We start from the raw sequence: 12710 nt of genomic DNA on the forward strand, positions 1-12710 counted from the left end.
TCTGTGTGTGTGTGTGTGTGTGTGTGTGTGTGTGTGTGTGTGTGTGCGCGCGCATGCCAGTACTATATTGTTTTCATTACCATGGCTCTATAGTATAACTTGGAATCAGGATTGCTCTGATGTCTTATGTGTTTCCATATGAATTTAAGATTCAAATGCCATCTTCTCTTAACTGGGCTAGCTATAACTGGTCTTTCTGTGTTCACTTTCCATTAAAAAATGAGAACCAGATTACATTACCTCCTACCACCAGAAGAGCCCCTCTGATTCCTTGGTTCATAAAGTCCTTGTACTTTTCCTCTGTTCAGTGCCCACTTACCTTGTCTGTTCCACCCATATCATGTTAGGGGAGTGAATGCTAAGTTAGTCGTCCTTTATCTGGGGCCTTTTCACAAGTTATTCCTCTGTGTTTTAGGATCATTCCCTAATACTTCATCAATTGGACCCTTGCCATCCAAATCTTGATGCAAATGTCATTATCTTTTTTTTTTTTTAATTATCCTGTTTCTTGCCCCAAACCATCCCCCACACTCACTCAAAACATTCCCTGGCTGATCATCTTTTTCTTATCCATTGTCACCTGGCCTCCAACATTACGATTCAGTCATTAAAGCCATATGGTAGTGTACATGTATCCCTAGGGATTGAGGCAGAAAGATTTTGAGTTTGTGGTCTGGGCTACCTAAAGAGATCCTATGTCCTTCACAACAGGATTTAACTACTATCTATCTATCTATCTATCTATCTATCTATCTATCTATCTATCTATCAATTATATATAATATATAAAGAATATAATTCACTGCTCTGTGTGTGGTCCATCTAAAATGATGTCTAGCAACAAGTAGCCCTTCAAGTATTGAGAGTGTCCACGTGTGCACTGTACATGGAGTCTGGAGGTCAACGCTTGATGTCGTCATCATTAGGATTTCCGTCCAGCCTTATTTTTTGAGACACTCTATCACAACCTGGAGTTCACCCATTCCTCTAGACTGGTGGTCAGCAAGGCTCAAGAGATCTTCCTGTTTGCTGCTCCTCAGGGTGTAGGTATGCACCCCCATGCCTATCCCAGCATGCCTAGCTTTTTATGTTATGCTGAGAATCCAAATTGTGGTCCTTATTTACTTGTGCTATAAGCACTTTACAGACTGAGCCTCGTCTCCACTCTCCTTTAAGCCTTTGTTAGGAAAAAAAATCTCTAAGAGAGTGGCTAGTTGTTGCAAGAGTCTGTTGTAGAGATGGGAATGAAAAAATTCCTCACTTTTGAGCAGTAGTGAATTTTAAGATGTAATTATGTTTGCTTTTAGTAGAACATTTCCTTTTGGTGGCTTAATTTAGATTTTCTCAAAATGGAGATATAGAGTGGCTTTAGTTTACATTTTTATTCTAAAGTTAAATATCACGGGAAGTCCAGTTGAAGTGTGTAATGTGGAGGAGGATTTAGGGCTTGCTTACTGTTTCAGAGGGTTAGTTCATTTTCATGACAGGAAGCATGCATGGCGCTGAGAGCTCACATCTGGTATGTAAGTTGTAGGCAGAGAGAGAGAGCAAGACTATGCCTGGCCGACTTAGACTTTCAAAAGTTCAACCCCAGTGTCACACCTCCTCCAACTAGGCCACATCGGTAAGCAGTCTACCATCTGGGAACCAAATATTCAAAATACGAGCCTCAGGGGCCATTCTCATTCAACTACCATAGTTGTATGTCTATTTTTTGGCACAAGGTGTAATATTTAGTGGATTCTGGAGCTGTTGTCTCAGTCTCCCCAGCCCACCCTGTCAGATATGTACCTTGTGCAGTTAGAGGGCTAAGTCCTGTACTAGACTAGTTGTTTAACATAAGACGGTATGTGAGGGGTTTGTTTTATTATTGTCACAGTGATTTTTGAGCTTTAGCTGGTTTCTTTAGGAAGAGGACTTGACAGGCTTTTGACACATACACACTCACACGAGCTACCATCAGTTAGCATGGCCATCCTTTTCCTCATCTTCACAGCATCCCCATAAAGCCTGTGCTGTCTTCCTCACTGTGGTATGTGGTGGGGCTTGAGGCTTACTTAACGTTTAAGAATAAGCCTTGAGGTTTCTCAATAGAGAGCAGCATACTGGCATTCAGAACCCTCCTTACTGTAACCACTGTGGAGGAAGGAGAAACATTTCAAATTAGGTGGCCAAGGAGAACTGGAAGTGGAGGTGCAGGAAATACAGAGCCAAGTTAGTGAGGATACCATTCTGTGAGGCATCCAGGCTGGCAGCAGTGAGAGGCGGACTGGAGTTAGAACAGCGAGGCTGTGGAAGCTGACCACCCAGCTGCAGAGCTGAGATTTCACACTGAAAAGGCATTAGAGGGTGGTGCAAAGGGTGGAGGAGGGAGGGGAGGAGCAGGGTCTTAATTAGAACTAAAGAGCCTAGAAAGAAGCAGGCATCTGAGGACACTCCCAAACACTTCTTACCACGCAGTCTCTACTCATTGGAAACACCCCTGGTTGGGCCTTGGGATTGGATTGGTATTTTTAGTCATGACTGATTTCCGTTTGTGTCTCCTGTTTTGTCTCTACACAGTGCAGTAGTGAATGTTCGTATCTGTAAATGTCAGGACAGCTTTCTCGTTTTACTTGATTGGCACATCAGACTCTGTTCATATGCTCAGTTCTTATTTTGTTTCACGTACATCATGGCTGTGTGCCCACAACCTAAAAATGTGAAAGGGAAAACAGTTGCCAAGTGAAGCTGGTAGGACATGGGTTTGAGCTCTGCTTAGTCTCTTGTGAGTGTGAGCCCAGAAGACCAGAAGTTTGCTTTCTTGGAAAATTGTTTTCACCGAAGAAAACATGTTGCTTCCAAAACTCAGGTGTTCATGTCACCCTAAGGTCACTTGTTTAAAATAGTCTGTTAGCTTTTAAAAATGACCAGGGACACAGTAACATTTGTGCTGTACATGTTTGTGGTGTATATAGTGTTTCAGGTTTCTTTCTCTAGAGAGCTTAGTCGGCCGATGTCCAGTGACTGGGGGAGAGTGTCTGCCACAACCACAGGGCTCCTGTAGGCCTATGACACTGGAAGAGAGAGGGGACTGCATTAACCAGGACAGCTATGGCTATCTATAGAATGGAGAGAGGACCAGCATTGACAGGATCTGCTGGAGGCCAGATGTCTTCCAAGGATGTGTTTGGGATGGATGGCATCTCACAGCAGGATTCTAGGCTCCTCCACCTTTGGCTAGAGCCTTTCTAGTTTTATATACAGTATTTGTTTTACTTAGAATTACATGGAAGTTCTAACTTAAAGAGTAAGTTGTTGAAAAATTATGTAGTTATTCCCATTTACAAAGGGAAACTAAGTCTCAAAATAGGGTATGTATTTTCTGCACCTGGAGCCTTTAGTGGATGCCTTGGAGTGGCCATTTGTGTTACTTACTATTTTATGGTCACAGAAAGACTCTTACTCCAGAGGACATTGGAGCTGTTAGAAGTCTTAGCCACTCACTTAAGTCTCATTTCTCACACTTTGGGTTCAAAGTAGCCATGTGGCAAACTCCTACCTATTGGTCCTAACATCTTGTCAACTCAGGTTTCTACCGTCTTTCTTCCCAGCTGTATCTGAACAGTTTAAGCCTTTAAAGCTCTCTTGCCTTGCTGTAAATCTGGTAATTATAATATCCAGGTGAACTACGTAAGGTAACATTAAAAAGGAATCGTGTCCCAGCCCTGTGACCGTAGGTACTTTCCTTATTTCTGTGGCTGAATAGAGACCTGCCCAGAGGTCACTTAAAGGAGGAGGAATTTGTTTTGCCTCATGGTTTGGGGGTATACAGTCCATCGTGGCAGAGAAGCAGTGGTAGTAGGCAGCTCTGTGTCTGTAGAACGTGTGGCTGGAGCTCTAGCTTAGGAGAACAGGAAGCAGAGCCAGGCTGTAAGCCTCAGGGTCCACCCTCAACAGCCCACTCACTCTCTGCAGCTAGGTCCCACCTCCAAAGGCTGTGCATCTCCCAGAGCAGTGCCACCATCGGAGATGAGGCATTCAAACCCAAGCCTACTAGCACGGTTCACATCCAAACCATAGCACACCTCTTAGAGCCGCTAGCTGCCCACTGTTAATTTGAGGATCGTGGACAGTGATGTCTAAAATGCCCTTGCTAGTAGGATTTGGTGTCCTACCATTTATTTGTACCAACTCTTGCTCGGACCTTACATATAGCCCTGAATTGTATAACCAGCCCTCCACCAGTGAGTTACAGCTGGAACACAGCGGCAGGGCCTAGAAGTTCTCTGCCCCTGTCCTTCCACTTGTATAGACTTGACTGCCTACATAAAACAAGGTAACACGTATTTATATAGGCTTTACGTTATTGTTGTATGCTATCTAGTGATGAGTTAAAGCTTATAAAATGTAGAGAGATATGCAAGTACTGTAGCATTTTACATAAGTGACCCGAGTGCATCCCACAGATGCCAAGAGTTAATTAAATGCATCTCCTTTGACCTGGGATCCGTAGGACAGAAATTCCTGCCTCCATGTGAATGATCAGGCAGATCACTCCTGAAGAAGGTGCCACTGCAGCACGCACACACGCACGCATGCACGCACGCATGCACGCATGCACGCATGCATGCACACATGCACACACACACACCCCAAGACTGAGTTTCTCTTTGTGACCCTAGCTGTCCTGGAACTCACTTTGTAAACTGGACTGACCTTGAACTTGGAGATTTGCCTGCCTCTGCCTCCTGAATGCTGGGATTAAAAGTGTGCACCACCACCACCACCACCACAGGGATTGAAGGCGGCCTCTGTGAGGAGTCCCCAGTGATCAGAACTGTTCAGTGAGAGGACACCCTGTGGGATGTAAAAATGGCGCAGAGCCGTTATCTATGCCGTGCGGTTTCTAAGCTACGTATTAGACATCTGCTTCGTTCGTGCCCATGTGAGATGCACGGCTGTGTCCACATTACTACAGCTTTGCCTGTGGGGTATCTAGCTTGCCAGCAGTTAGCATTAACAAGTAGGGGGGTTGGGACTTAAAGCCAGGCTGTTTAATGACGTTTTCTGATACAATGTGATTCTGTCAAAAAAGCTGTTACCCCCAAAAGATCACACTCAGATGCTTGTGAGAAACACTGGAAAGGTCACACTCAGATGCTTGTGAGAAACACTGGAAAGGTCACACTCAGATGCTTGTGAGAAACACTGGAAAGGTCACACTCAGATGCTTGTGAGAAACACTGGAAAGGTCACACTCAGATGCTTGTGAGAAACACTGGAAAGGTGCTTCCAATCAGCCTGGTGGGTGCTTGCATTAAGGAGGGGACCCAGGAGCCTAGATCTTCCTCACTCATCTGTCCGTTCCGTTGGGTCTGGTCATTGCATTTCCCTCAATTAAGTTCCAGGCTCTTCTTTCTCTGCGAGACAGAGGTAGCCACACAAGAGCTTCACTTCACCCAGGGCACCTTTGTGACTGTGATAACTGAATCATTTTTGTCTTCTGGACCAGACACAAGGTGTAGGCCAAGGAGGTCCTTTCAATAAACCCCTTTGAATAGTCAGTGCTATTCTAGGAGCTAGAAACATGGAACTTAAGGAGGGGACCCTGTGGAAGAAACAGTATCTCATAATCCAGGGAGGCTACTTAGTCTTGTGGACATGTTAAAATAAGGTGACATCAAAATCAGATCTGTGGAAGTGCTTGACAGATTTTTTAGGGCAGAGAGGATAAGGAAGTCCAGCTACTGATGTGTGAGAGAGAGACATGCTGAGGGCAGAGCTCAGGCAGTAGATAGGAGCGTCTGCCTCGAGGGCACAATTAACAACTGATTTCATCTGTAAAGAGTCCAGAGACGCACAAGTTTTTATTTGAGATTTTTCTCCCATATTTTATAAGGATTTGCAATCATTGCTGCAGATTTCTCTTCATGTCGGGTTTCGGGAGGCATCCTCAGTACATTTGCCAAATCTCCCAGCCTGAGCTTTACAAATGGGGAAACATTCCTCTTTCTTTTTGGCTGGCATCTCATTTCCTTTTTCTTTTATTTTGAAAGTATTACAGAAATTTTTATACTTCAAGGAATTGACATTATGCACCTAGTAAATGGATAGTCACATAGAGGAGACTCTAATCATGGCTCCTGTTAGCCATGGTGTGCTGGTGAGTCTGAACTTTGACTGTGGTGCTGGAGCAAGTGTGCACCTGCCCTGCTCTGACATAAGGCAGCACACTGGATTTGGAGGAATCGTCCTGTGCTCTGGCTGCCCTTGAAAGGTAGCCTGGTGGTTATCACCTGGATGGAGCTCATTTACCACATGGGTTGTGTCTGATCTTTGTAGAGGCAACAGCCTTGGGAAGATGAGGTCATTAGGCTGATCACAATGGAGCAGGTCTCATTCTCATTGCAGAAACCCCACCCCATCACTCTACACAATTCGTGGAGGTGGGATATGTTACTTGATTTACCCAGGATCCTAAGCGCACCCTCGGTTCGACTTCTCTAGACTAATCCAGCTCCCAGTCTGGAGTCTAAGCGTTCACTGCATTAATCAGGCTTGCTGGAATGATCACATGGTTTTCTTGCTGCCTCCCCTGTTAGCTGCCGCTTGTCAGCAGCTGGCGGAGCTGGAGGCTGCAGGGCCCCTGTCTGCAGAGAGCCTTTTACTTCAGAATATTGGGGGTGTGGAAACCTCACCTCTTTTTTCTGCACTTTGCACCATCTGACTGACTAAATGGTTGTTCTCGGTACCAAAAAGGCTGCCATACAATCTAAGGAAATTGCCTCTGACTAGGTCATGTTCGCATTTGAAGAATTCAGGTATGTTCTGGGTTTTCTCTCAGTCTGATGCTGGGTTTTTGTTCTCGCTAGGTTTTTGCTGTGTAATGACTGCTTAGGCTCCGGCTGGCTCTACACACAAAAAGGGGTTCTTGTCTGCATTCGGTAGGGTTTATCGAGTGGTGAGGGGTAGGAATGTTTGCTGCATGGAAGTGCAGCATGGATAATTGGTTTGATCTTGTGCAGATTCGTAGAGGACCCCACCTCGTGCATTTTGTTAGCTGCTTTTGCTGGTGTAGAGTTATGAATACAGAATAGCAACTGTGTCTCCAGAACGAGTCTTTTGCTATCTTTTGTTTTCTTCCTTTGTCAAACTCATGCAGTCTACTGCTGCTTTACAAAAAAGGGAACTGTAGCAGAGAGGGTGAAAATTCTGCAAGTGGATCTGCATGGCTGGATTGGATTTGGCTCTGGCGTTCTGTTATTAAAGCCACAGCTAGGCTGCTTTCTGGGATGTGCCTTGACAACGTTTGTTAGCAGGGTGCTTCTTTCTGGGGCTCTTCCGCTGTTGTCATCATTAGTGTTTCAGATTAGATCCTTTGTGACTTCTTCCTTCTGCTCCTCCATCGCTTCCCAGGGAAGCTACCCGAGTCTGACGGTGGGAGGGGATGCGCCAACAGAGATAGTTTCTAGGAAATGAGAATAAAGGAGGTAGAACGGATGGCAATCAGATCATTCAATGCCCATTTCTATGGACAAACATGTATGTGTGTGTCTATGTCTGACCGCTGACAACTCCTCCTTTTTCCAATGGAATTTCCATGTGTCTTAGAACTGGGCATAAATACCATGTTGATTGACAGAGAGAGTGATTGTACAAGACCTCAGCTTTACCTTGACAGGAGGTTTTTGGTTTCTTCTGAATGTTACTTCAATGAACACTGAACCTGTAAGGGAAAAGCCAGCCAACCAAGAGAGTAGATGGAGGATCACTAGATTTCCATATAGAAAAGTAAGCTTCAAAGAGTGTCTCCACCCTTTGCTCTAAACTTGATGCTGGGGCTTCAGGAAGTTTTCCTTTGTTTCAGAGCATTGTGTCTGCATTATTCTGAATGGAGTGGACTTGCAAAAAGGAAAGTCTTTTTGTGTGGCAGCATGCCCCAATGACATGAGGCCTGTGCCCTTGCAGGGTGACCATGCCCAGAACTTTAGAATAGCTCCATTAGAGAACTATTTGTGTAGTCCCTGGTGTGATGTAGTAGATAGACTTGTGAAGCAGGAATCCTGTGTTCTAGTCTTGGATTCTGGATTACCTTGCACATCTCCAAGAGTCACTTAAGTTCTGACCTAGTGAGATGAGTCAGTGTATAAAGGTGCTTGCAGCTAAGACTGAACCCTGGGACCCACATGCTGGAAGGAGAGAACTGACGCCTACAAGTTGTTCTCTGACCTCCACACAGATGCACACACAGACAAGTAAACGTAATAATGTTTTTAAGAGTCATAGAAGTCTTATAAATTATAGAGAGCTGTTGTGATAGCTTGAAGGAGGATGCTCCCTTTAGGCTCATGTATTTGATGTTTGGGAAAGATTAGGAGGTGTGGCCTTGTTGGAAGAGGTGTGCCACTGGGGTAGGCTTCGAGGATTCAAAAGCACACACCATTCTTTTACCTTGTGTCTCAAGCTCTCAGTCCTGCTGCACTGCCATGTCTGTCTCATGATGGTCATGGACTCACTCTCTGAAACTGTAAGCCCCCAATAAACTCTTTCTTCTTTAACTGCCTTGGTCATAGTGTCTTATCACAGCAATAGAAAATCACTAATTTTGTGAAGCTCAGATTTTGTTGTTAGCATTTTCTTTGGAGAAAGTCAGCCTTCCATGCCTCTTCGAGCAGAATTTAGAGTTGTTAGGATTTGTAGTTAAGAAGGAAGACTATAGAGCAACAAAACTGTGCTCACTATGATAGGCTCTGACCTCAAAGACAAGAAAGACAGCCTTCCTGGAAAGGCAGCTGCTCTGATTAACTGAGAAAATGGAGATGGAGTTACAAAAGTGGACAGAATGGGGAGTGTGGCCTCCCTCCTTCAGGATTCTGCCCAAAGTGGTCACAGAGAATCTTACTAGATATAGCTGCATGTATTAGACAGTGACATTCTTCATTCAGGAGCCTGTGTACCTGTGACTAGGAGATGGTGGCAGGGCATTTTTGGGGACTATAGAGAAATATAGCAGTTTAGTTTAGGGTGGTCTCAAGATTTTAGAATCCCAGAAAGCTTATTGGCATTTTAAATAAAATATTCTTACTAGAACTTGAATCAATGTTTCTAATGATTCAAGTGGTATTGGTACTACAGGTTGAAGGACCAGACATTTAGATCTATTGAGTTAGGGAAAGCAGATAGATTTGACTGTCACTGAGATGAGAAGTTCAAGGCAAAGAAAGGCAGGGAGCTGCAAGGCAGTTCAAGTTCAGCCCTCCCTTGGCAGGTTGACGGTTCCAGAACTTCCCTAAGGACATAGAGAAATGTGTGCATGTCACATAGGAGCATCCTCCTGAATGCTGCAAAACACCTTTTGGGTTATTTTTATGGTGCCAACTACATGTAAATGTTGTGTAAGTAATTGCTAGACGATATTGTCCAAAGAAACTAGCCTGTACATGCTCTATACAGATGCAGACTCCCCTCCCTCTTCTCTCACCTCTCCCCCCCTTCGGTGCTTATTTTTGAGACAGGGTCTCATGTTGAACCCAGGTTGGCCTCAAACTTGCTATGTAACCAAGATGACCTTGAACTCTGATGTTCCTGCTTCCCAAGTGTTTGGATTATAGACTTGTGCCACTACACCCAACTTCCCAAATCTTTGATGTGAGTTTGTTGTATCCTCATAACCTGCTATACAAGCAAGTAGGTCAGCAGTGTGTGCTTATGAGGTTAAACCATGACCAGTGAGTTTGACACACACCCTCCCTCTATATTGGTCCTGATGAGCAGTGGTTGGTAATCCCGCTGCTGCCATGTCTTATCTCTGTGGGCCTAGCAAGTATCTAGGCCTCTCTTAGTGTCAGTTCCCGCAGCTGGAAAATGGGGATGGCCACTCTTGCCAAGAAAATCTCTCCTGCTGTCAGCATGAGATGGGATAATGTAAACTACAAATCATAGCAGTCCTTTTACATGAAGAGGACCTGGGGCAGCTCCACCAGAGTGCCTGCGTGTACTTTAGGCCTCATGTGTACATACATTTCTCCATACGCACCCCAGCACCGAGGACACAAGGCCCTCATTCACCTAAAAAAACAAAACAAAACAAAACAAAACAAAACAAAAACCAAGGGAATCTAATTTTGATACAAATCTTTGCATGCCATCACTACTTACTGGACTGTGAGACCTTGGGAGCTTTGGTGAATCCTCTCCGTCTTAAACTTTCTTTCCTTGGTGCTTAACATTGCTTGACATTAAAGTAGGGCTATACTAAGTAATTGATACAATTTATTTAACCAGGATTCTGACAAATAAAGATGAAACCAGCCGTGTGGTTGACATGGTGCCCTCCTGAGATCTGTGTTGTGGTGTGCGCTAGACCTCAAGAACACACAGAGCAGCCGAGTGCTGGGCTGATGGAGCCCTGAGGCATCTCAGCAGCACCTTCTGTCCCGGGGCACAGAGCGCATTGCTGTTGCCCGCACCCTCCACCTAGAGTTACAGGATCCTGAGAGCGGGGACGATGGGCAGACATCCCCCAGGGGTTAGAGCAGTCTGCCTGCTGTGGAAGTACAGCAGGCAGACTGCTGTAGCTTAGTGGTGTGGTGAACACGGGGCATGTGTTTGGCCATTTTATTTTTGCTTTGCTCTGATACTGGAATGTTTTTGCCTTCTTAAAAAAAAAGTATTAGAGACCTAGGGAGATAGCTTAGCAAGTAAATGCTTGCTGAACACATGTAAACCTGTGTTCCAGCCCTCATAGCTCATAGAAACACGGGTGTGGTAGCACACGCCGGTAATCCTAGTGTTCCTACAGACAGTGGGACATGAGTACAGGAGAATTTCCTCAAGTTTCACAGACCGCTGCTTCTCAGAATCCCTAGTACTCAATATTCTGATTTATTTCCAGGTCCTGTTCACAAATTCCAAGATCTAAAATCCTGTTTGAATGTATTAGTCACATGGGAAGCTACTATTTTGAGTCTCTTTTGTTTTATTTTATCGGTTCTAATTTATATCTGGTCTTAGGAAGTGTTATAATTTCTCCCTACCCGCTTACTGGAATGTTGGTGTGGGTTAGAATGAGTAGTCTGAGAGAAGACGCGAAGTTTGCAAGCTTGAAGCACCCATGCAAATGTCAAGAGCCAGTGCTGGTCGCACATGAGGATTGTTGTCATGGGGTAAGTGGACAAGTACTTCAGTGGCTGGCTGCACAGTGCTGAGGAATTCTATCTCAGGTGAGATTAAGGAGGAAGCGGGCTGGACTTGAAAAGAGACTCAACAGATGCCGCCAGTACCTCCCAGTAACTTCAGTCCACGTAGGATCTTATCGTGGGATACAAGAGTATGATCCAGACCTTGCCTGCAGAGTCTGGATCCATCATTCTAGCTGCTTGCTTGACATCAGTGCAGGAAGCCTGAGAAGTCTTCACATTTAGCACTGCTTAAAACTCACTCTTTCTCAAACCTTTCTAGACCCATCCACAGTACATTCATGCCCACCTTTTCCCCTTGTTCTTGCATTCTGTCAGCTCTCCCTCAGAGTGAACCCAGCCACTCCCATTGCTGGGCTAGCCTGCCCCTGTCTTCCCTGACTCTCCATTGCAGTGCTGTCTTTCAGGCCTCTGTCTGTTCCTGTAGTCTCACCCAATCTCAGTCACTTTGTCACTGTGGTACTCTACCTTGTTAAGGGGAGAGCCCAGACACACATGGTGCCTGGCACAGCGTGGCCTGCGGAGCTCGGCAGTGCTGAGACTCACCTCCAGCAGCACTCCTGGCCTTCGCCACTCCAGCCACACCAGCCATAGCAGCCTGTGGTATTTCCATTAACTAACCTTCATCCCTGAGGATGCTGCCTGCATTCCACCTTCTCTCTAGGCCTTCACTTGAGTGTTGCCTGGCATCTGTTTTTAAAGCCTCCATTGTGGACTTCCCTTCTTTTTCCTTTGCTTTATTGTCAGGTAAGACCATCTACATATTCTAGATGTTGATTTTATGTCAGTCATTTGTTCATTGCTGTTTCCCTAGTGCTATGTATGTATGTATGTATGTATGTATGTATGTATGTATTGTATTGTATGTAATAGGCTCTAGTGAATGAAGGAAATGAGAGTAGAATTTGAGAAAGGTTAGGTAATTTGCATAAAGTCAGCCTAGCAGCTAGAGTGAGGTCTAGTCAGTTTCATATTTTTATGTCTGCAGTAACATCTTGTAAATTGGCCTAGGTCTTAGCAGTCAGTACAGCCTTTCAGAGACTGTTTTGGGATCTCAGGATTTATCAGAGTGCCTGTAACACAAACGCACATGGTTATGGAAAGACAGGACAGAGGAAGAACAAAAGATCCTCTTGGGTAGAATGACTGACTCTTCCTACTTCCCACAGCTCTGTGTCTCACCTCTGCATAATGATTAGGCCAAAACGATCATGCCCAAGTTGGTGTCTGTAGACTTGGTGGTACAGAAACATTAGTGTTTCAAGTCAAGAGGTTATCTTAACACCTATGACCACCATTCATCCAGGAGGTGTTAGATACCTGCTAACAGAATTTGAATCAAGCCACAGTCCCAAACCATAGGCTCACTCTTTGATTTCTTAGAGCCTTTTCAGATTCACAACCATGTGGGTCCTTAGAGGTGACACGTAGGAGCACCTGGTTGGAGGAAACCAGCACAGAGTAGGGAGCGGAGAGTGAGGAAAGGGGCTGGGAACAGAGAAACACACATGATCTTCACTAAGCCACAGA

General features: G+C 44.9%; 1 protein-coding gene across 14 annotated transcripts in view; it reads left to right on the plus strand.

The window, feature by feature from the left end:
- Positions 1–12710, plus strand: part of Evl (Enah/Vasp-like) — a 120216-nt gene that overhangs the window by 34108 nt on the left and 73398 nt on the right. For 2 of the 14 annotated variants that reach the window (XM_087554818.1, XM_087554829.1), the window contains exon 1: positions 6557–6803. The exons of 10 other annotated variants lie outside the window; for them this stretch is intronic. In XM_087554818.1, coding sequence (XP_087410944.1) covers positions 6781–6803 — 23 coding nt within the window. In that variant the 5' untranslated portion in view covers positions 6557–6780. Of the gene's footprint in view, positions 1–6467; positions 6804–12710 lie in introns of those variants that run through there. 2 more of the 14 variants (XM_087554831.1, XM_087554820.1) reach the window with 2 other exon arrangements.

This window comes from Rattus norvegicus, chromosome 6 (assembly GCF_021556685.1).
Source record: "Rattus norvegicus strain SHRSP/BbbUtx chromosome 6, alternate assembly SHRSP_T2T, whole genome shotgun sequence".
Classification (NCBI taxonomy): Eukaryota; Metazoa; Chordata; class Mammalia; order Rodentia; family Muridae; genus Rattus; species Rattus norvegicus.